The 21,149-nt window shown below is 39.0% G+C and overlaps 1 protein-coding gene across 1 annotated transcript; it reads right to left on the minus strand.

Annotated features, from left to right (window-relative positions):
• Positions 1-6,731: 6,731 nt before the first annotated feature.
• Positions 6,732-21,148, minus strand: NFS1 (NFS1 cysteine desulfurase). The gene is made up of 13 exons (XM_081947504.1): positions 21,017-21,148; positions 20,412-20,479; positions 19,147-19,263; positions 18,919-19,002; positions 16,378-16,530; positions 14,797-14,890; positions 13,347-13,481; positions 11,888-12,045; positions 9,211-9,316; positions 8,231-8,312; positions 7,482-7,565; positions 7,308-7,397; positions 6,732-6,942 (listed from the first exon to the last, which is right to left on the minus strand). The coding sequence occupies exons 1-13, from the start codon at positions 21,108-21,110 to the stop codon at positions 6,879-6,881; spliced, it is 1,329 nt and encodes a 442-aa protein (XP_081803630.1). The 5' UTR covers positions 21,111-21,148; the 3' UTR covers positions 6,732-6,878.
• Position 21,149: the final 1 nt, after the last annotated feature.

The raw sequence follows: 21,149 nt of genomic DNA on the forward strand, positions 1-21,149 counted from the left end.
CCGGCCAGCTGCTGTTAGTGCAGAATTCCTATATTCTGAACAGACCCTGCCAGCCGAGACAATACCTATGGCCTAAGATCTTTGTGGATTTGATCCAACAGCAGAGGGCTGCTCCCACATTGGGTTCAAGTCCCTCGGCCTCAGATAAAAATTTTTTAATGTTGCTAACAAGTTGGCGCAGTTTCTGTCTGTTCCCCCGATAGATGCTCCAGTGATTGCTCTCTACACACCAGCTCATCTGCCAGGGGCTCCAGAGGACGTCCTTAAGCTGGAAGAGAAAAAGGCTGATCTCACGCTGCAAAGTGGACATCAGGCTGCAGCTTGGGTGGTCAAGGCCACCACTACAGCCTCCTTCTTCACCCGACCATGTCTTCTTTGGCTGCAAGAACTGCAGCAGTGAGTCCCTATTTCTGACATAAGGGCTCACCAGGACATTGCGAAGCTAGTGGTGGCAGTCCAGTTCGCTTGGGATGCAACGTTAACTTCCGCCAGATTCTCCACCAGAGCCATGGCCTCTTCAGTGGCATCCCGCAGACTCCTGTGGCTTCGCCAGTGGCAAGCTGATGCACGCCGTAAGTGGAGATTGGCCTCTGCTCCATTCAAAGGCGGCTCTCTCTTTGGGGATGCCTTGGATCCATTCCTGGTGGAAAATAAAGAAAAGAGGAAGGTCCTCCCTTCAGCTCCCAAGAAGAACTTCGATCGCCAGATGCCTTACCCCAGGCGTTCGTCCTTTCGAGGTCAAGACCTGGGTTCGTCCTTTTGGAACCAGGACTATGGTTCCTCCTTTTGGGGGGCAGACTATGGGAGCCAGGGATATAGACAGCAGGGAAGCTATTCTTCCAGACAGAGGCCCCAGCCTGACCACTTTCAGCAGGGAAGGTCCTCCAGGCGCCCCTGTCGTGGAGGGGGGGCATTATTGCAGAACCTAACCCATCTGGGGCCAGTTATCCCATCGGAAGTAGGTTAGCCATGTTTGCTGATGTGTGGGACACAACTATCTCCGATGCTTGGGTTAGGTCTACTGTTAGACAAGGCTTGCCCTTGAGTTCATCTCCAACCCCCCTAGGTCCTTCAGGGCCTGCCCGGTCTCCTCCAACCCAGCTCGCAGACGCCTCATGCTAGAGGCGGTCCAACATCTCGACATTCGGGCGATACTGGCAGAGGAATGTGGGCTAGGGTTTTATTCAATCTTGTTTGTTATACCCAAGGCCTTGGGGGGATGGAGAGCCATTTTGGACCTTAAGAAATTAAACAAGTTCATTTGTTATAAGCGTTTTAAGATGCATGTTTTGAATCCCATTTTGGGATCCGTTAGGCATGGGGATTTTTTAAGTTCATTCGATTTGACGGAGGCATACCTCCACGTTCCTATTTTGCCTCAACATAGACAATTCTTACGTTTCTCCTATTTAGGGCAGCATTTCCAATACACTGCCCTCCCTTGGGACTGTCATCGGCACCCCGAGTATTTACGAAAGTTCTAGCTGCCTTGGTTACAGCACTAAGGGAGGTGCCTATTCGAATTCAGGCTTATCTTGATGATATCCTTATCCAATCTTCGTCCCCTAATCAGGCACATAGGGACCTGGCATCTACCATCCAGGCTCTTCAGGAGCATGGGTTCTCAATCAACGTTCCCAAGAGCCACCTCCATCCTTCCACCAGGTTGGTGCACTTGGGGGCGTTGATCGACACAACTGAATGCAGGGTTTACTTGTCTCGTGAGAGACAGGACAATCTCAGGGCCTTGGCAGGTCAGACGGCCAGGACACACAGGTGCTCCTTGGCTTCCCTATCTAAATTACTGGGGACCATGGTGTCGGCCATTCGGATTGTTCCGTAGGCGCGTTTACATTCACGGCGCTTCCAATGGTTCCTCTTACCTTTTCAGAGGAAGCTCTTAAGCTGTTCTCTGGCCAAGGTGCACATCCCGGTGGAGGTCACCCGTTCCCTCAGGTGGTGGACGTCTCAGGCCATCACGAAAGGTCGTCTTTTCAAGGACCAGGGCTCATTGACTGTCACGACAGATGGCAGCCTTTTCGGCTGGGGGACCACCCTTCAGACACAGGTAGCACAAGGCCAGTGGGACCAGGTGGATCGTACACACAATATAAACTGGCTAGAGTTGAGGGCGGTTCATCTGGCTCTACTCCATTTCCTCCCATGGGTGGCGAGAAAACATGTGCTTGTGCTAACGGACAATGTGTCTGCAAAGGCACACATCAACTGACAAGGGGGCACCAGATCACGCTCACTCATGGACGAACCCATGAAGCTGGATCTTTGGGCTGAGAAGAACTTGCTCTCTCTCACAGCGGAATATATCTTGGGGATGGTGAATGTGCAGACAGATTGGCTCAGCCACGAGGGTCTGAACAATGCCAAGTGACAACTACACCCCTCGATCTTTCAGGACATAGTGGACAGATTTGGCATGCCGGTGATAGATCTATTCGCCACCCACAACAACAGCCAGCCTCAGCAATTTTACACACGGTTCCCAGCACATCGGTCGGAGGGGGTGGATGTCTTGAGATGCAGATGGCCTCCTGGCTTTCTATATGCCTTTCCCCCACTGCCTCTCCTTCCCAGAGTAATCCAGAAAATACTCGGGGAGAAGGCCGAGGTTATGTTGGTCGCCCCACACTGGCCACACAGGACTTGGTTCGCCAACCTGCGGACACTTTCGGTGGGCAGATCCTGGAGAATCCCTTGGGACAGTATCTCCGTCAGGGGTCACTGGAGCACCCAGATCCTCAGTGGTTCCAGTTGACCGCCTGGCGTTTGAGTGGAGCGTCCTAGATTGGGACAATTTCTCCTCCAGGGTCATCAAGTCGATTCAGGCCGCTAGGCGGATGTCCACAGGCATAATTTATCATGCCACCTGGAAATCTTTCTGTTCCTGATGTTCTCGTACGACTTTGGACCCAACTAAGGTCACAATCCCTCAACTCCTTGAGTTTCTGCAGGATGGATTAGATAAGGGACTAGCTTCAAATACCATCCGGAGGCAGGTGGCAGCCATCTCTTCGGTTTTGACATGTGGGGGTTCTCCTTCCCTGGCTCAGCTGCCTACAGTGTGCCGTTTTCTTAAAGGGGCATCCAACCTCAAGCCTCCCGTGGTCCATAGATACCCATCCTGGGATTTGACCAAAGTACTTGATGCCTTAACTAAGGCTCCCTTTGAACCTCTGAGGGATGTTTCTCTCAGATTCTTGACATTAAAGGTGTCATTTCTGGTGGCTATTACTTCCGCTCGACGGATTTCAGAGTTGCAGGCTCTTTTGGCCAGGGAAGAATTGTGCATTTTCCATGAAGATTGGGTGGTCTTACGCCTGGACCCCTCCTTTGTTCCCAAGGTGTGTTCCTGTTTCCACAGAACGCAGGAGATTATCCTACCTAACTTCTATACCCATCCTGTACATCCATTGGAATGTAAATGGCACACCTTGGATGTAAGGAGGGCTCTCAAAATTTATTTGAAATGCACATCTGCAATTAGGAAATCTGATGCTCTCTTTGTGTCATCCCAGGCAACTTCCTTAGGCAGCAAAGTCACTTCCCCTACCATAGGCAGGTGGTTGAGGGCCTGTATTTCATTGGCGTACCAGTCCCAATCTTTACAAATGCCCGTTAAGATTATTGCGCATTCTACAAGAAGCGCGTTCACCTCAGCAGCATGGGTGGCTCAGGCTTCCCTGCAGGAAATCTGTAGGGCTGCTACCTGGGCCACACCTAATGCCTTTATTAAGAACTACAAAATGGATTCCTTTGCATCAGCAGAGGCGGCCTTTGATCACAGAGTGCTGCAGTCGGTGGTTAGGGCTGAGGCTTCACTCTAACAGTCTTAGACCCTCCCTGGGAAAGTTACAGTTTTGGTACGTCCCAGCCTGGATGCTGCCTCCACCACTAGGGAGAAAGGGTGTTGGTACTTACCTGAGACGCCTCTTCTCCTAGAGTGGAGGCAGCATCCAGCCCCTCCCAGGATAGGACTTGATCCTTGTTTATACTTTGCTTGTTAGTTTTTGCTTGTTGCAGTTTTACATATTGAACAATTTTTTTAAAAAATTAGTTGTTGTCTTGGTTACTGTGCGGTGATGTTGGTCAGGGGAGCGAATTATGAGACTGACCTGTAAGTTAATACCGTAGCAGAAGGGTTCAACTGGATGACCGGAGTACAGGTATATTGCAACTGTTACCGATGATGCATGGGGTCTGGTGTTTCTCTTCCTCAAAAGCTGGGTCTGCCTAGCAACGGGCGTGGCTTAACAACTTTACCAGACTCAGTCCTCAAGATGAGTGGATGAAGCCTGGATGCTGCCTCCACCCTAGGAGAAGAGGCGTCTCACGTAAGTACCAATGCCCTTTTTAACACTAGAGGTTCTTGTATATAGGTAATATCTTCTAAGATATTTTAGATGCTTGATTTCTCTACTGTACAAAATTACATTATTTCCATCTTTCTTTGACCTATGAATCAGTTATTATCTGTTCATTACTGTCCTTTAGCATACCAATTTGAGGTTGGAACCTCTTTCTGAGACGTTAATGAAGGAATAATTCAATTAGCAGAAACTGATACATTATTTTTATGCTTCATTTTTGTTTGCTAGCGCAAAGAACTGCTTTTCCTCTGTACTATTTCATCTTTAATTCATTCTGATTTTCAACCACAAGCAATACATCTCACTTGCTTATTTGTTCAATCTATTTCAGATAGAGCATGACAATAAAACTAATCCACTTCTTCTTCTGCATTAATGGTTAAACATAAACTTGGATAAAAGTCATATTGAGGGTTCCCACATCATCCAATTAATTTTTATGGTACATAGCCTAGTCATGTTCTATGAGATGAACAGTTACATAAATGTGAGGAATAAATTCATATTATTCAATCATTAACTGCATTGTAATCAAGCATCCTTTGCTGTGTATTTCCTATGAAAACAACGTTCCTTTGCTTTTCAGACCTGGAGTAGCAAGCACTATGATATTCTGACTGAACGTGTCCAGAACATTTCAATTGTGTGATGGCTAAGAAGTCAGTTTGTAGTTAATTTCATGCTTTGCTGTGTTGAGCTTTCTCATGTTCATGCTTATATTCCATGTTGTCCCTATAATTATTTCTTTACAGGTTCTGATTTTTCTTTTCTGCATGGCAACATCAGCAATCAGTCATCCCAATGATCTTAATCTAGTCATGTCATAAACACTATTAGGACTCTGAAAGATCTCCGGTCATTTTAAAATGATAGAGGTATCTAATCCAACGATGGTTCACCAGAGCATGTGACAGATTATCATCCAGCCTGTTTGAAGACCTCTAGCAAAGGAGACCACATTTTTGTGCCATTCTGTTCCATTGGTGACAACTTGTATGGTCAGAAGGTTCAGTTACAGCTGATATACTATTTTTAAAAAATCTTTCCTTTAGGTTTTATTATTTCATATAAGAAGTAATATGAGGTAATACCAGAAAGAGAGGATTAATATGTTTTATTCCATCTCCCATCTGCCTGCACAAACAGAATGAAACTTCCAAAAGTGGACGAGGGATGCTAAACCTGATTAGGCCTCCATAGGATTCCCCCCGTCCCATCTGTTACAACACGGATGTAATAATTAGAATATCACAAAAATACCTTGGAATGCAATCAGGATGACTGCTTTCCACATAGCTAGAGCCTTACTGCATCGTATGTTAATCTCTTCATCCATTTTACCATATTGGGTTGGCTATTGTTCCTAGATATTTGAACTTTGATACATGTTTTATGCTTGTTCCTTCTATTACTATGTTTACTGTATGCTTTTTTTCTTTCAATTGCTATTACTTCTGTGTTCTCTTTGCTAATTCTCATATTATTTGTCTGGCATTCTTGGTTCATCGCCATAAGATGTTGTTGCAGTTTCTTAGCTGTACTTTCTATCAATGCCTGTTTGTCTGCAAAGAGTAGTTCGTTGATATTATTTCCATTTTGGGGTTTGTCGTCTTTGCTTATGCTGTCAATATAAGTGATAAACAATAGTGGTGACAGAACAAATGCCTGTTTTATTCTGGACATTACTGTGAAGAGTTCTGATATTCTTTGGTTTGTTCTGATTATACTTCTGCAATCACTATATAAGCTTTTGCATTCTCTAATAACATATTCATTTACTCCATATTAGGTCAGTGTTTGCCATAACATTTTCCTACCAACTCTTATCAAATGCTTTCTCTTGGTCTACAAATGTGAAAAAGAGATTCTTATTGTATTCCATATTCTTTTCTATTACTTGTTTAAGCACAAAAATTGCATCGGTGCAGCTTTTACATGAAATACATAACATTAATTATTTCACTTTCATTTGAACTTTATATACGGAAATCTACCTATAGATTTAGTTAGCTTAGCATGTTCACTGCTACATAACAAGCACCAGTGCATAAGCATAAGACATAGGATTTAGTATAGTAAATTCCTTTCTATACGAAACATTATTTCTGAATGTATAATATGTTTCTGCAAGTAATATGATAAAATACATTCAGAATGGCCTCCTGATGCTTACAGAAGACCAACAAAACCAACCATTTTTCCAAAATAATACAATTCTGAGGTCTCATTATACCAAGCGGTGACAAGATCATCTAAAAATAAAAGTACCCCAACTTCTTTGGTGTCAGCATACTTTATGTCCATGTATACTTCTTTATGTGAAAGTTAATGCACAAAACAAAACTCTTGTATTAGAATTAGTTTTCAGGCCCTGTATTTAAAAAATGCATTTCACTGGTCACACAGGATTTGCACATTTAAAACTATATACTTTTCCTCAGGAATGAACAGAAACATTTAATCCACAACCATGCAGTCTGATATATACGTATTTTAATGCTGTGTCCATTTAATGCTCTTCAAATCAATTCCATCCTGTACCATCTCCCACAATGGACTGTAAAATAAGAAGAAAAAATAATTTTCAGTTCCTCAGAACTATAAATTAGTTTGTCATAAGACAAATATTTTCCCCCCAAACAGCTGCTGACAGATAAAGCAAGAGTATCTGTGATGGATCCAAAACACTGTTACCCACTTTAGATCTGAATACCACATAACTACTATTTATGGTAGTATAATTCTAATGACAAAGCATACATACCAGCACTAGGTAACAGCTTTTTAAATTAGCTACATAGATTTGATAATTTCACAGCAGATACAAGTGAAGAACATAACAAATTATCTAATTCTCTTCATAATCTTTATCTAAATTTAATTTTAAATGAATAAAATACTATTTTAATAGAAAATATTTACCTCATTTCTCTTAATCTTTTCACATGTTGTATGCATTTATTTACTGTATAATCTACTTCTTCTTCAGTAGTAAAACGTCCAATTCCAAATCTGAAATAAAATAAAACACAAATCAAGCACAAAACATACACAAAGAGGACAAGCAATTATCTTTTTTATCAAAATAAACCTTACCTTATGGATGAATGAGCCAAATCCTCATCTGCTCCAATAGCACGTAATACATATGACGGTTCCAAAGATGCAGATGTACAAGCACTAACAACAAAATAATATACTTATTTTAATGCAAAGCAAGAGTAGGCATGAAAACAGCAGGTTACAGTTTGGTATTCTCTGAATATACCTCCTTTATAACTTTAATCAAAGTACTTTGGATAACCTAGTTTTAATGAAATCCAGGTTTCTCCGAAAAGAGGATTTATTTTGCAAAATCAATGAAGGAATGGAGAAGAAAAAAAAGAAGGGGAAAAAAACCCAAATATAAGACAATATATCAAGAGGATTTACATGTGAACTGGATCATTGGAAGTATGTGAATTCATTGGCATGTTTAAATTATTAAAATAATTGAGAAGAAAAAAAATTAAGCAAAAAGAATTAACTCATGGCTTTCATTGGCAACAGTAAAACCTTATTGCTAGCTTCTCTACTTTAGTGCATATCTACAGATTTTAAAAAGGAACCTAAAATCTTAATAGCATTTAAAAAGTGAAATGAGTGGAAGCCAATCAATGCCATTCATAATTAAGAAGGTGATTCTGAATAGAATGAACACAGGTGCAACCTAGATTTTTAGTGCTATATGCCTCTTTTATTCTGATTTTCTTTCAAAATTCCAGTTTCTTTGGGAATTCTAAGCAGTCTTTTCTCTAGAAACAGATTGAGCTGAACCATGTGCCATTTTACATACAAAGTTATACCTTCCAGAAGAGAGTGCCACATCTTTCAGGGCCATCAGCAAGCTTTCTCCTTCCACATACGCAAATGATAAATTGATGCAGCCTGCGTTGTTAACAGAGCAAAGTCAGATTATTTAATAGTCTTAAAAACAACTTCCAGTTTTTAGAACTATTCTTCTTTACAGGAATCTTATTTTATCTGTCTTCCAAAGTGCCATTCAGCAGTTAATGAAAATTCATGCAGTTATATATTCAAGCAGTCTGTTATACTGTTATTATAAGACTCTTGGAGCCAGTCCATTATGAAGATGGGAATGAAGGTGGCCAGAAAAAAGAAACAAGATTTTCCTTGACTATAAGAGGTTTCTCTGCTCCTTGTTTCCACACACACACGAGTTATTCTAGCCCCCTTTCAAAGTAATTTTTGGATATAAAACATAATTAAAATAATGTGCAATCCATAAGTCATTGGACATTATAGACCAACAGCCAGTTAGTATTAAAGGACATATCACTACAGAATTATGTTTCAATATCAAATACTCTACAAATTACCAGTTATTTAATTCTAATTTCAAATAATTAATACCTTAAATAGACAGCTATGATCTGATAATGAACCAATCTATTTTAACTCTGATGCTACAATTTTATCTCTCAATTTTCCCCCCACACACAAACCCAGTGTCTTCACTGAAGTGAAGCTGTAAGGAATGAGAATTGTATTACTTCAGCGTAGTCTTTTGGGGTTAAGGATTGTATGGAACTACTATGCAGTTATGTTCAGTTCTAAAACAGTTACTTTGCTCTAGACATGTATTGTAAGTCAGAATTTAGAGGAATGATATAAAAATTCTTCTAAATATACACTATATTGCCAAAAGTATTCGCTCACAACTGAGTCTGATTATGTGGATGGGTGAGCGAATACTTTTGGCAATATAGTGTATGTGTAGTCAATAATTGAATAATGACAAAGGTCTACATTCTGCTAATTATACCTGGATAACGATGCATTGGGTCTCCATTCATTATAACATCAGGAACTTCTGATATTATTTTTGTGATTAGCCTATCAGCTAATAAGCTAATTCGTTTATGGTCATACTAGAAAAGAAACAAACATTGATTAATTTATCACAATGGATTTGAGCTGACTAGTTTAGTTTAATTGCTTCATTAATCATTTATAGTTTTATTATTAAATAGAACTAGAAAATAACATGCTGACATCATCAATAACACACATCAAAATTCACACACATATTAACGACGTAATATTACTTTAGTATACTCCTTGCTAAATGATAATAATTGGGACTGGAATTTCCATCACTAAACAATTCAGTTGTAAAGCACGATGTCAGGTCACTGCATCACATAATGACAGCAATTCTCAGTGACCTCAGTTCTATTGTTAAACAAGCATTATGGGTCATTATTTCTTTTTTTTTATTAAATGTATATACTGCCCAGAGTTGCTTGATAGTGAGATGGGCAGCATATGAAGTTAATCAATGAAACAATCAATTAAGTATTTCACATGACACAAAAGGTGACTTCCTGCTGGCTTCCGACAAGCAAAGGCAATGGAAAAGCTGACAAGACGTTGCAGGTCCCAGTCACAACAAGCCATTCCTTAGGCTTAGGTGGTTCGCAAGCAAGCCAGTGAGTTCAACAAAGTGTGGATGGGCAGGTGGGTGCTACAGCTTGGCCCAATTGTGGCTGAGCAGGGATATGCATGCTACAGAATGTGAGCAAGTACACAGGTGGGTGCTATGGCCATCATGAACTCCACTGGGTGAGGGATAAGCAATGGAGTGAAAGCAAGGGTTGCTCTGGGCGGGCACAAATTACTGAGTACAAAATCCCCAGGATTTCATATTCCACAGTGGGAATGATTGAGAAAACATGATGGGCGTGGGAGCAAATTGCAACATTACCTGCCAGTTTCCCCATTGACTTTATGGAATGCTGCAATTGTTGTAAGGGCTAGTCAATTACCAAGCATTCGAATCGTGACCACAGGATTGCTGCGCCAGCCACAACTTCACGGACCAGTTTGTAAGCACCACTCATTCAGCCACATCATAACTTTCAATGGTCGCTGAAGGAGTGGTTGTTACAATACAATACAATACAATACAATACAATACAATAGTAGAGTTGGAAGGGACCTTGGAGGTCTTCTAGTCCAACCCCCTGCCTAGGCAGGAAACCCTATACCGTTTCAGACAGATGGCTATCCAACATCTTCTTAAAGACTTCCAGTGTTGGGGCATTCACAACTTCTGGAGGCAAGCTGTTCCACTGATTAATTGTTCTCACTGTCAGGAAATTTCTCCTCAGTTCTAAGTTGCTTCTCTCCTTGATTAGTTTCCACCCATTGCTTTTTGTTCTACCCTCAGGTGCTTTGGAGAATAGTTTGACTCCCTCTTCTTTGTGGCAACCTCTGAGATATTGGAATAATGCTATCATGTCTCCCCTAGTCCTTCTTTCTCTTAAGCTAAACATACCCAGTTCCTGCAACCGTTCTTCATATGTTTTAGTCTCCAGTCCCCTAATCATCTTTGTTGCTCTTCTCTGCACTCTTTCTAGAGTCTCCACATCTTTTTTACATCGTGGCGACCAGAACTGAATGCAGTATTCCAAGTGTGGCCTTACCAAGGCATTATAAAGTGGTATTAACACTTCACATGATCTTGATTCTATCCCTCTGTTGATGCAGCCTAGAACTGTGTTGGCTTTTTTGGCAGCTGCTGCACAACTGAGAACTACCTGTATTCCTTTTGCTTCTGCATAATAAAGACTACCGAAAGGGTAATGTTGATTTATTTAGAGTTGTTATGTAAGCAAAACAGAGACCCCTATAAAAAGAAAAAGAAAAAAGAAGAAAAAAAATCCAATAGAATTTGCCTCGTTACTGGTGATCACAAAAACTGTCAAACCTCTTTTCTTATCAGTACCAAGACTGACAATTGTAAGAAAAGGCCTGTGAACTAAAATGGGACGGCTCATAAGACACACAATACATACGTTCAACAAATTAAGATAGTTCAACAAATAACTGCATTTTAGTTACTACTAAAACAAATCGCACTGTGCGTTGTTTTGAAAAAAATGTTAAGAAATATAGATCAAAATAATTCAATATGTCAAGACATATTAAATCCAATTCTAGAACACTACATAATAATATTGTAGACATTCAGTTTAAATAATTATGCTAAGAATATCTCAAAAGCAGGAACCGTCCTAGATATGCTGAGGATATTCTACACACATATGTCTTCAACATACGACCAGAATGGAGCCTGCCCATTATGTCATGATGGTCATAAATGGATCAGTCACATGACTGGCCCGTTTTTACAACTTTTTTTGCAGCAGTTATTAAGTGATGTGGCAATCGTAAGTGTGAACCCATTGCTCGCTATGGATACAGTTTTGCCAAAAGCCAGAAGTGCCACGGGATGCTGCAAATAACTATAAATGTACCATGTTGCTGAGTGCCCGAAGTGTGGTCATGTGATCATGGAAGGGGGGCGAAACCGCTGGAATGTCAGATATGGGTCAGAAGTCCTTTTTTTTGGCTAGGTTGTAACTTCAAATGGTAACTAAATGACTAGTTGTAAGTCAAGGACTACCTATACAGAGAAATTGAATCACAATTTTTACCTCCATTTCTTGCTGTGCTAATTCACAAGCTGCCCCAAGGCCAACTACTAATGGAGTGGGCACAGTTCCAGAACGTAATCCTCGCTCTTGACCTCCTCCACTCTGTATAGGTTCCACTCTTACTCTTGGTCGCCGCCGGACATAAATTGCACCAACCCCTTAAAGCACACAAATAATTTTATTCAATTCAAGATATTTCAAGGGCTTGCAAATATGCAAAATATATTTTTTAATCATGATTCTTAGTTCTATTTAGCAATTCTAACTAGCAGACCTTTTTCTAAACATAGTGTCAGAAATCCAAAAGTCAAGTGTATTACTCATTGATCCATGCCAAATTAAAGGCTGAAATGCTTACAATTTGTGCATGACTGGAAAAAAAAAGAAGAAAAAAGAAAAGGAAAAAAAAGAATGGAAAAACAAGGAAAAGATACAGGGATAGGCAGGCTAACGCAATTTTTCCGAATTCAAGCTGTTACCAGGTTTAGAAAGCTTCATTCTCTTAATACAGTCCTCGACGTAGGGCCACAATTGAGCCTAAAATTTCTGTTGCTACTTGAAATATTTGTTAAGTGAATTTTGCCCCATTTTATGATCTTTCCTGCCACAGTTGTTAAGTGAATCACTACAGTTATTAAGTTAGTAAGACAATTGTTAAAGTGAATCTGGCTTCCCTAATGACTTGGCTTATCAGAAGGTCGCAAAGAGTGATTGCATGACCCTGGGATGCTGCATCTGTTATACATATAAGTTAGTTGCCAAGCATTTGAATTGTGATCATGTGACCATGGGGATGCTGCATGGTTGTGAGAAAAACGACCGTAAGTCACTTTTTTCAATGCTGTTGTAACTTTGAACAGTCACTAAATGAACTGTGGTAAGTTGAGGACTAGCCGTGTTAACAGAAACATAATGCAAAAGGTCAGGCTATGCTTGCTGAAGAAATACTGCACTGCTTAGAAGAAATTCATTTTCACTGAAATGCAAATTGGACTTCTAACAAGCCAACTTTGTTGTATTAGCACTTCACACTGAATTTCATGGCTACAAGTCAGTGTGGGAAATTAACACCCAAAATTACAGAGGAGACAAAGAATCTTTAGCAGTTTCAGTTTAATTACCTTGGGGACAGGTTATGTTGATAAAGTGGCAATAATTAAGTTATTTAATCTTCTTTGTCTGTTTGCTTTAAGAGAGCATTAGCTTTCAGTTACTGCTAAATACCGGTACCAAGGCCAAGAGCTGAATAAATACTTCCTAGATTATACCGAATAATTGGATCAATGCTACCTTAAAATAATAAACAATGCTTCCACATAATTTTAAAATATTTTCATACTTTTCCTGCATTAAAAAACTTAAGAATTACAACAAAGAAAATCCTATAATTCGATTAAAATAATGCCTCAATATGTGACTATTTCTTTCTTAAATACAGTGACTCACAAAATATTAATACCTTTGGGACCATATATTTTATGGCCACTTATGCTCATTAAATCAATTTTCATATCACTGACATCCATAGGGATTTTTCCAACTGCCTGTGCAGCATCTGTATGAAAAAAAACTTTATTGGAACTGCAAATGTCACCTGTAATTTAAAAAAAAACACAGTGTAATTATTTAAGTCATCTTAAAAGGAATATTTTAAGTATAGAAAGTAATATTGATCTTCAAAGGATAATTTTTGGGGATTAATCAAAGCAACTGTTTTCTCCTCATATATAATTCCTTGATTCAGATTTATAGGAAGTGTCTGTCTCTAATATAGGGATGGAGGCAGCTCACTAACTAATTCACTTTCCTCTGTGCTGTGTTTAACATCTGTCCTGGAAACTAATGAGAAGCTCTAAAGGAAAGGTTACTAGAAAAAAAGAAGAAGAAAGAAATATCCCCTGTTTGTTTCTAAGTTAACTTCTCCTATCTATAGTTCATTAGTCTCAATCTCTTTCTTGTATTATATAGAGAAGTCAGCCAATAGACAGTATGGCTACAGACGAATTTTACTTACTGACAAAATTCATGACAAAAGCTGGAGGCAATAAACTGAGACACAGTTTAATGCTCACAATTCTGGCCATTCCAGCATTCCTACAGACACATAATCGAGATCTGGACCCTTGGCAACCAGCTTGCACTTACGCCCAGTTGCAGTGTCCTGCTATCATGTGATGGCCATTTGCAACCTTCCCCTGTCTATAGGGAAAGCCATTCCCAGAAAGTAAATGGGGAATCCAGGTAGATCGCAAGTTGTTGGGGTAAATATCCCCCACCATGCCACTCACTCAACTCCTCTGCACTTGCACTGTGCAAGCCACTTGCATACTACTATGCACCCTTTATAAGCCTCTGTGCCTTCTGCATATCTCATACATCCCCGAGCACCCTCCAACCCTTGCTGCATCTCCTTTGCACCCTCCCCAATCCTCAGTGCATCTCCCTTGCATCCTTAGGTGTCCTCCCCAAGGCTTGCCAAACTTCCCTTGCACCTTTGCACCCTCCCATGTCCTTCCCCACCCAGCAGCAGCCACTTCTCTGCCAGCTGGCCAGCTACCTAAACTTGCTATTCCCTGCTTGCTTCCTCACTGATTTGGTTGTGAGAAGCCGGCCAGAAACTGCCTCAGGTAATGCCTATAGAATTCAGTAAACAATGATAACTGGGGCTTCAGGGATTGTTGTTGCTCACTGATGTGGTCATGCTTCATGACTGCATTACTTAAGAACAGCAATTCCAATCCCTATTGCTGTTATAAATCAATGACTACCTATACTGTGACAGTAAGTACTGTAATAAAATTGTGATTAGTTTTAACCAATTAAACCAGGTTAGCCTATATATGATTATTCCTCCAATGTTTTACACAGGCCATTATTTGGAGCACAGATCACAATTCATGTCTACGTACCAATATCACCAATTGGCTGTTTCACTCCTATTTCATTATTTACAGTCATTATCGACACTAGGCTCGTATCAGGTTCTATTGCATTTTTCAGTTCCTGGTGAAAATCATACAAGAGGGTAATAATTAGTTATCTGCAAACCAGTTCAAGTTCAAAACAAGTAAAATATAACGAGTCAAGCTCAGAACTGGCCACTAAAATATCTTATTCTAAATTCATTCTATCAGTTCAAGTTTGACATAGCCTTACATAGTCTTGGGCAATCCAAGAAAAACATATTGTATACATCTTCCTTATTTGAATTCTCAGACTAGAGATACGGACTATTATTTTGCATCATGCCATCATAATACAGGCCCCACAATACTCCATTCCACAAGAGAGAGGGAGTAACTGTAATGGTTGCTATACTTGATGAATCCTAATACAAATGAAATTAGTCATACATTGCCTCTGAAGGGTCAAGTAACGTCTAAAATCAAGGAAAACAATTACACATTACCCAACCCACATTACAATATTGTTTGACAGACCTTTAGTTTCCATGGATTCAACTAGTTAACAATTATTTTAGAAATATACTACACAGAATTAAATTTAAAAAGATAAAAGATGGGTACAAATATCTGTACTAAAACATATGATCACCTATAGCCCATCAAATTCTGGTTACTTGAACTCTTAAAGCTGAAAAAAATTTGCACAAAGGATCTGTGAACTTTGTCTTTCAGCAGGATAACTCTCGGAAAGCTGAACAAAATAGAGTGAAGACTAGTACGTAGGGAACAGTAGACAAAATTTGAAAAGCGGATTAGATTGGAGGCTAGGGGGAAAAAAATCCCCAATGTATCCTATGGGAGAGATATTTGTGCAGTGGCTCAGAAGGTTGGTGATTGCTATTCTAAGCCCCCTTCCCTCCTAGTCATATGACACAGAAGAACAAAGCATATGTAGCCTTCCCTATACCTCCCAGGGTCAAATACACAAATGCAGAGATAACACAAGACAACAGAAATATACATACATGCAGAATATTACTTTGTTATACAGATAACATGGCTACCTGATAAAAATATGGAAAGGAGTCAAGAAACTATTTTTTCAAGCTTTCCCTACTCTCTTTAAAATTATGACGACTTTGTAATTTCTATTTTAAATGGAAACCCAGGTCAAAATTCTTGTTGAGGTAAAAAAAAGCAGCACGTTTTAACAAACAAGCAAATGAATGTTATTGGATGCAATTCTATGTATGCATACTCAACAGTTCCATTAAATTGAATACTGTATGGCCTTAGTATTCTTAGAATTGCATCTTAACAAATAAACCATTACCATTTAACCAAATTATTTTAATGTGAAAACAAGCTTACTATATTTTAAATTGCATGTATTAATATACTTAGATCTACTGGAAATGGTTAACAGCCTGAACATCAGTTCTAACTTTCTACCTGATAAACATTTTGTTTGTTTTTATTGAGGAAAGTCTATGCAGAAAGCTATACTAAGGCTAATGGGGACAGCAAAAAATTGAAACAGCACTGTTCTTCAGATGTATAAATATTTGAAAGCAAATCATTTACCTTTATATCTATAAGGCCATTTTTCTTTACAGGCAAGTAAGTGACTCGAAAGCCCTCAGCTTCTAGGGCACGACAAGAATCTAGCACACATTTGTGTTCAGTTTGTGTTGTAATTATATGTTTCTTTCTGGATTTATAAAATCTTCCAACACCCTTTAAATTGATACAAGAAAAGAACAAGATTTTACAATCAAAAGTGATGACAAGCGGTAGTTTTCATGAATATTAAATTAGAAATGTAAAATTCTCATTTTCCTTAAAACGTCAAGCAATTGTCACCAAAAGTTTGAAATTGCCTATTCAGAAATGTATCTTAATGATTTAGGTTAATTTCCAATGAAATATGCATGCTGCAGTTCTGCACTTATATGAAAGTAATTACACTAAGTATAATTTCAAGTATAAAATTATAACATGATTTTGGCTTTAATTCAGTCAAGTAGAATATTGGAGGAAAGCAAATGTTATTCCCCATCTTCAACAAGGAGGATCACCAGGAAAATTACAGGCATTAACTTGATATCTATATTGGGCAAAGTTTTTGAACAGATAATGGGTCTATGAATACTTGGAGAGGCAAGCTATGATTAAGCCCTCGCATAGGTTTGTCACAAATAAATTATGCAGCTTAACCTTGATTCTTTTTTAACAGAGGTACGTACTAAGTAAATCAGGAGAATGCCGCAGACATAGTAAACCTGAACCCCAACAAAGCTTTTGACATAGTGCCTTATGATACGTTGGGGTGTATTAACAAGCTCCCAGAATCCAGATGATAGAGAGTACTGTAATCATTCTGGGCATCACAGTTCAAAAAGGACAGTGGCAAATTGAAACAAATTCATCAAGATGATGAAAGATCTGGAAATGAATCCATATAAGGAACAGTTAAGTGAATCACATAATATTTCATCCAAAGAAAAAAACAACTTCCAGGCAAACTAAACACATCATGGAAAGAGCAGAAACAACAATTGTGGCAAAACCTGAGAGACGGCAATTAGACTAGTTCTTTGGAATCTCTCCAGACAAGGAGAGGAGGTGCCCTGGACTCCTGCTCCTGTGACAAGATGCAGAAAAGAAGTCGCATCAGCCCCAGCTGAGTCTTTTAGAAGACACCGAGTTTACTAACCTCAGTTTCTACTCACTTCCAGAAATTTCTTATTTAACTATCCTAAGGCATAATGTTTATCTGAAACTATGATTTCACAAATTGGACACTAGAGGGAACTAAAGATTCCAGGCTGAAAAGGGGAAAATAGTGATAAATTGCCTTTGGTTTTTACAGGAATGTTTATACATTACAGGAATGTATAACATGACCCAAAATGTTATAACAGTTCAAATACTAGAAGAGATTTTTGAATTAGTAGGTATAATGACAGCAACAGCAACAATTAGGTATGCTTCCATTCCAAAAGATGCTAATGTAGTTGTTGTTTAGAGAAAAAATTGATTATTAAATTTATTAGTGACTGGAAACCCAGTATGGATTTTTTGCTGAAAAAAGAAAAAATAGCTTTGAGACTTTTATCCCCTCTTTTCTATATATACAGTTCAAGCCGGAGTACCTATCATTCCTCCTCTTATTCCTCACCTCCTGTGAGGTGAAGTGGACTGAGACAAAGTACTTGGCCCAAAGTCACCCAACCAATTTTTCATATCTAAAGCAGGACTAGAACTCACAGTCTCCTTTTTTCTAGGCCTTAACCACAACACCAATCTGCTCATTTATGGATTTGATTTATGGGTTTGATCTTTAAAAAGATTTGATTATGAAAAGAAGGAACAATGATGTAACTTTAGAGAGAGAAGACATAATGTAATGTACTTATGACTATTAAGATCAAAAGCCACAAATTCTCAGAGGCAATGGAATGTTGACTGATTGCTTTGGGGAAGGGAAAGAAAAAAAGAATCAAATGAAGTGTCCTTAACATCACACCGGGCTATAATATTCTTTTGTATCTCAAAGTGCTCTATAATGCTAGCATGTAAATGCACAATTACAAGAAAATTTCAAAGTATATTTTGTTTAAAGAAGAATAGCATTCAGTAAATGTAAGTACACTGCATATGCAACATCTCAAATGGAATTTCTGAGATTTATTATAACTTTTATTTATAGTCTAGAAAATGAATATGGGTATGTCACTAGTTGCTGTTGCTTTATTCAAATACATGTCTTCCTTAGAACTAAAGGGGAAAACAATAATTGTTTACCGGTAATTCTCATAGTACTGATAAATTACTATTATTATAACATTTTCAATTAATACTACAATGTATGGGCTTTGCCAATTGCCCTGGGGCCCCAGTGGAGGAACAGTGCAATGGAGGGCGTTGACTGAGTAATAACAGATCCCACCTCCTCCGCACTCCACCACTGCCCTCCCCGAGTGTTTTTGGTTTTAGGGTTTGATTTTAACTTTTTATGTTTTAAATTAGATGTAACTGTAAGCTGCCCAGAGTTACGCTATGGTAAGATGGGTGGCCAATAAATTTATTTATAAACAAACAAACACACACACACACATTTACCTTAATTGCTATATTGTTTGATTCTGTGGCGCCACTGGTAAAAATAATTTCTCTAGGATCTGCTCCTATTAATGATGCAACTTGCTGGAGGAAAAAAAGGAATGCACAAATGTAAATTAGAGCAGAATTTTTTTGGGGAAAAAAATCTAACTTTTTCAGAAAATCTGCTTAACAATACAGCAGAAACAAATGTATTATTTAATTTTAAGAACAAAACAATATTCTCACCTGTCTGGCTTTTTCCATTGCAGTTTCACTTTCCCAACCATATGCATGAGTTCTAGAGTGTGGGTTGCCATAGTAATGCACAAGATACGGCAACATGCTATCCAAAACCCTTGGGTCCTAAAATGTAAGATACATAGCAAGCCATTTTACTTTGTTTTTGCTCTTATTTGATTCCCATGAGTGTCATGCATATATCCAGTTCTGTTAACAGAGATGCAATATATAAGCGCATGTAGACGCATATATAAAAGCAATCCTAATTCAAAAGGGAACATTTTTGAGACTACATGGGGCATGGGCATTGCACCTGTCAGTTTCTCCTTAAATCAAATATGTCCTTTTCTAGGACTGTTTTATTTTTCTTCCATTCAATCATAAATCCTTAGAAATTGCCTGGACAAGTCCCTGCAGGTTTCCCCCCCTCCCCTGCAAGGTTTTTCAAAAGTGGTTTGTCATTGTCTCCTTCTTATGACTGACCCAAGGTCATCCAGCTGGCTTTGTGCCCATGCTAGAGTAGAATTCATGAACTCCCGATTTCTAACTTGATGCCTTAATCATTACACCAAACTGATTCTCTCCTATGAGAAGGTAGATTATTTAAGAAGTTCCTGACACATGTAATATCAGTAGTCTATGTGCTCCAATTCATTTTTCCTTTTGAATTCAGATCATTACAAAGCTTTGATGTGTAATATTGAGATAGCTTTATGCACTTTTTAAAATAAAAGTTAACATAAACACTCAAGTACCCTATATATATATTCTCATTAATCGGGTTTAATACAGTGTGGATATTTAGATAAGTATAGGATTCAAACATTACGAACCAGAGTAGATCACTTGGAGACTCCCAGATATTTTGCATTACCACAATTATCCTCACCACTCTGATTTATGATAGTTTGTGTATAAAATATGGAAGCCACCAAATAGCCAGTGCAACATAACGATAAAAATCCTGTACAAAAACTTTCAGATTCAAGGCCACTTATAACAATGGAAACTCTGCTGATTTTGGGATGCCCAAATGCAAACTAACTCACAGAGTTGTCATTGTGTAAAAGAATAAAGGAAAATTCCTACGTAACCCCTTTTAAGCTCATGGAGAAAAGTATGTAAGAGAATATTGTCTATTCCTAAAGAACATTTGACTGCCTGAGGGCAATCCCTAAACAAGTGTGCAACCATCCTGCAAATACAGTTTAGTTTTATTTTTTTGTTAGTAAAGAACAAAATCTTCCCAAACCAGAATTTAGTTGACATACCAGAGGGGTAGTTGCTTGGACATCCATATATAGTGGCCGGAGTGAAGATTCATCAACATGGTTTTTACCTAACAAAAGACAACACAACAACTCTCAGAAACACACTTTGAAATGGGGGAGGGGGGAGGAAGGGGAACGACTCTGAACTCCAACTTCTTAAACTTCTCACTGTAGGAGAACCTGCTTCCAAAATGCAAAAGAGCTCTGCTCAAACGTCACACCTTACGAATATGACACACTCTTTTTTTTTACTTACTCCTTGTATTTATTTTATTTTATTTATTTTGTCATGCATATATTAGATAACATATATAAATATAAACATGATTTTGAATACATGAAATGGATACGAATAAAAAGGAACATTAGGATAGGGATAGTAGTCAGGCACCTTGGTGCGCTTATGCACGCCCCTTAGAGACCTCCTAGGAATGGGGATGATAGAAATGAAGGATACGCTTAGCCAACAGAAAAGAGGAAAAGGCCGCGCAGCAGGCGGATGTCATTAAACCCGAGAAAGAAGATGCCTGTATATTATAGCTACTTCAAACTCAGATCGGCTGAATCGCAGCCAGGTCAGCCCTTCAAAAGAAATGGGCGGTTACCTTGCTGATGCAGAGCCCCCGAAAACTTCCTTCCTTGGAAAACCACCCGCCCTTTCGAGACCCACAACGCCGTCGGCCGTAATATCAGCATCATCCCCTCTTCTTCTCGGTTCCCTACACGCTCCTTCAACAC

The sequence above is a fragment of the Natrix helvetica genome (genome assembly GCF_964273705.1).
Source record: "Natrix helvetica genome assembly, chromosome: 3".
In the NCBI taxonomy this organism is placed as follows: domain Eukaryota; kingdom Metazoa; phylum Chordata; class Lepidosauria; order Squamata; family Natricidae; genus Natrix; species Natrix helvetica.

Excerpts from the sequence above, each read along its gene's own strand:
- NFS1 (XM_081947504.1), bottom strand. The coding sequence starts at position 21,110 with ATGATGCTGATATTACGGCCGACGGCGTTGTGGGTCTCGAAAGGGCGG. Across the intron at positions 20,480-21,016 it reads GGGGGCTCTGCATCAGCAAG|GTAAAAACCATGTTGATGAA; the intron begins GTAACCGCCCAT and ends GTCTTTTGTTAG. Across the intron at positions 14,891-16,377 it reads ATGGCCTTATAGATATAAAG|GAACTGAAAAATGCAATAGA; the intron begins GTAAATGATTTG and ends GATTTTCACCAG.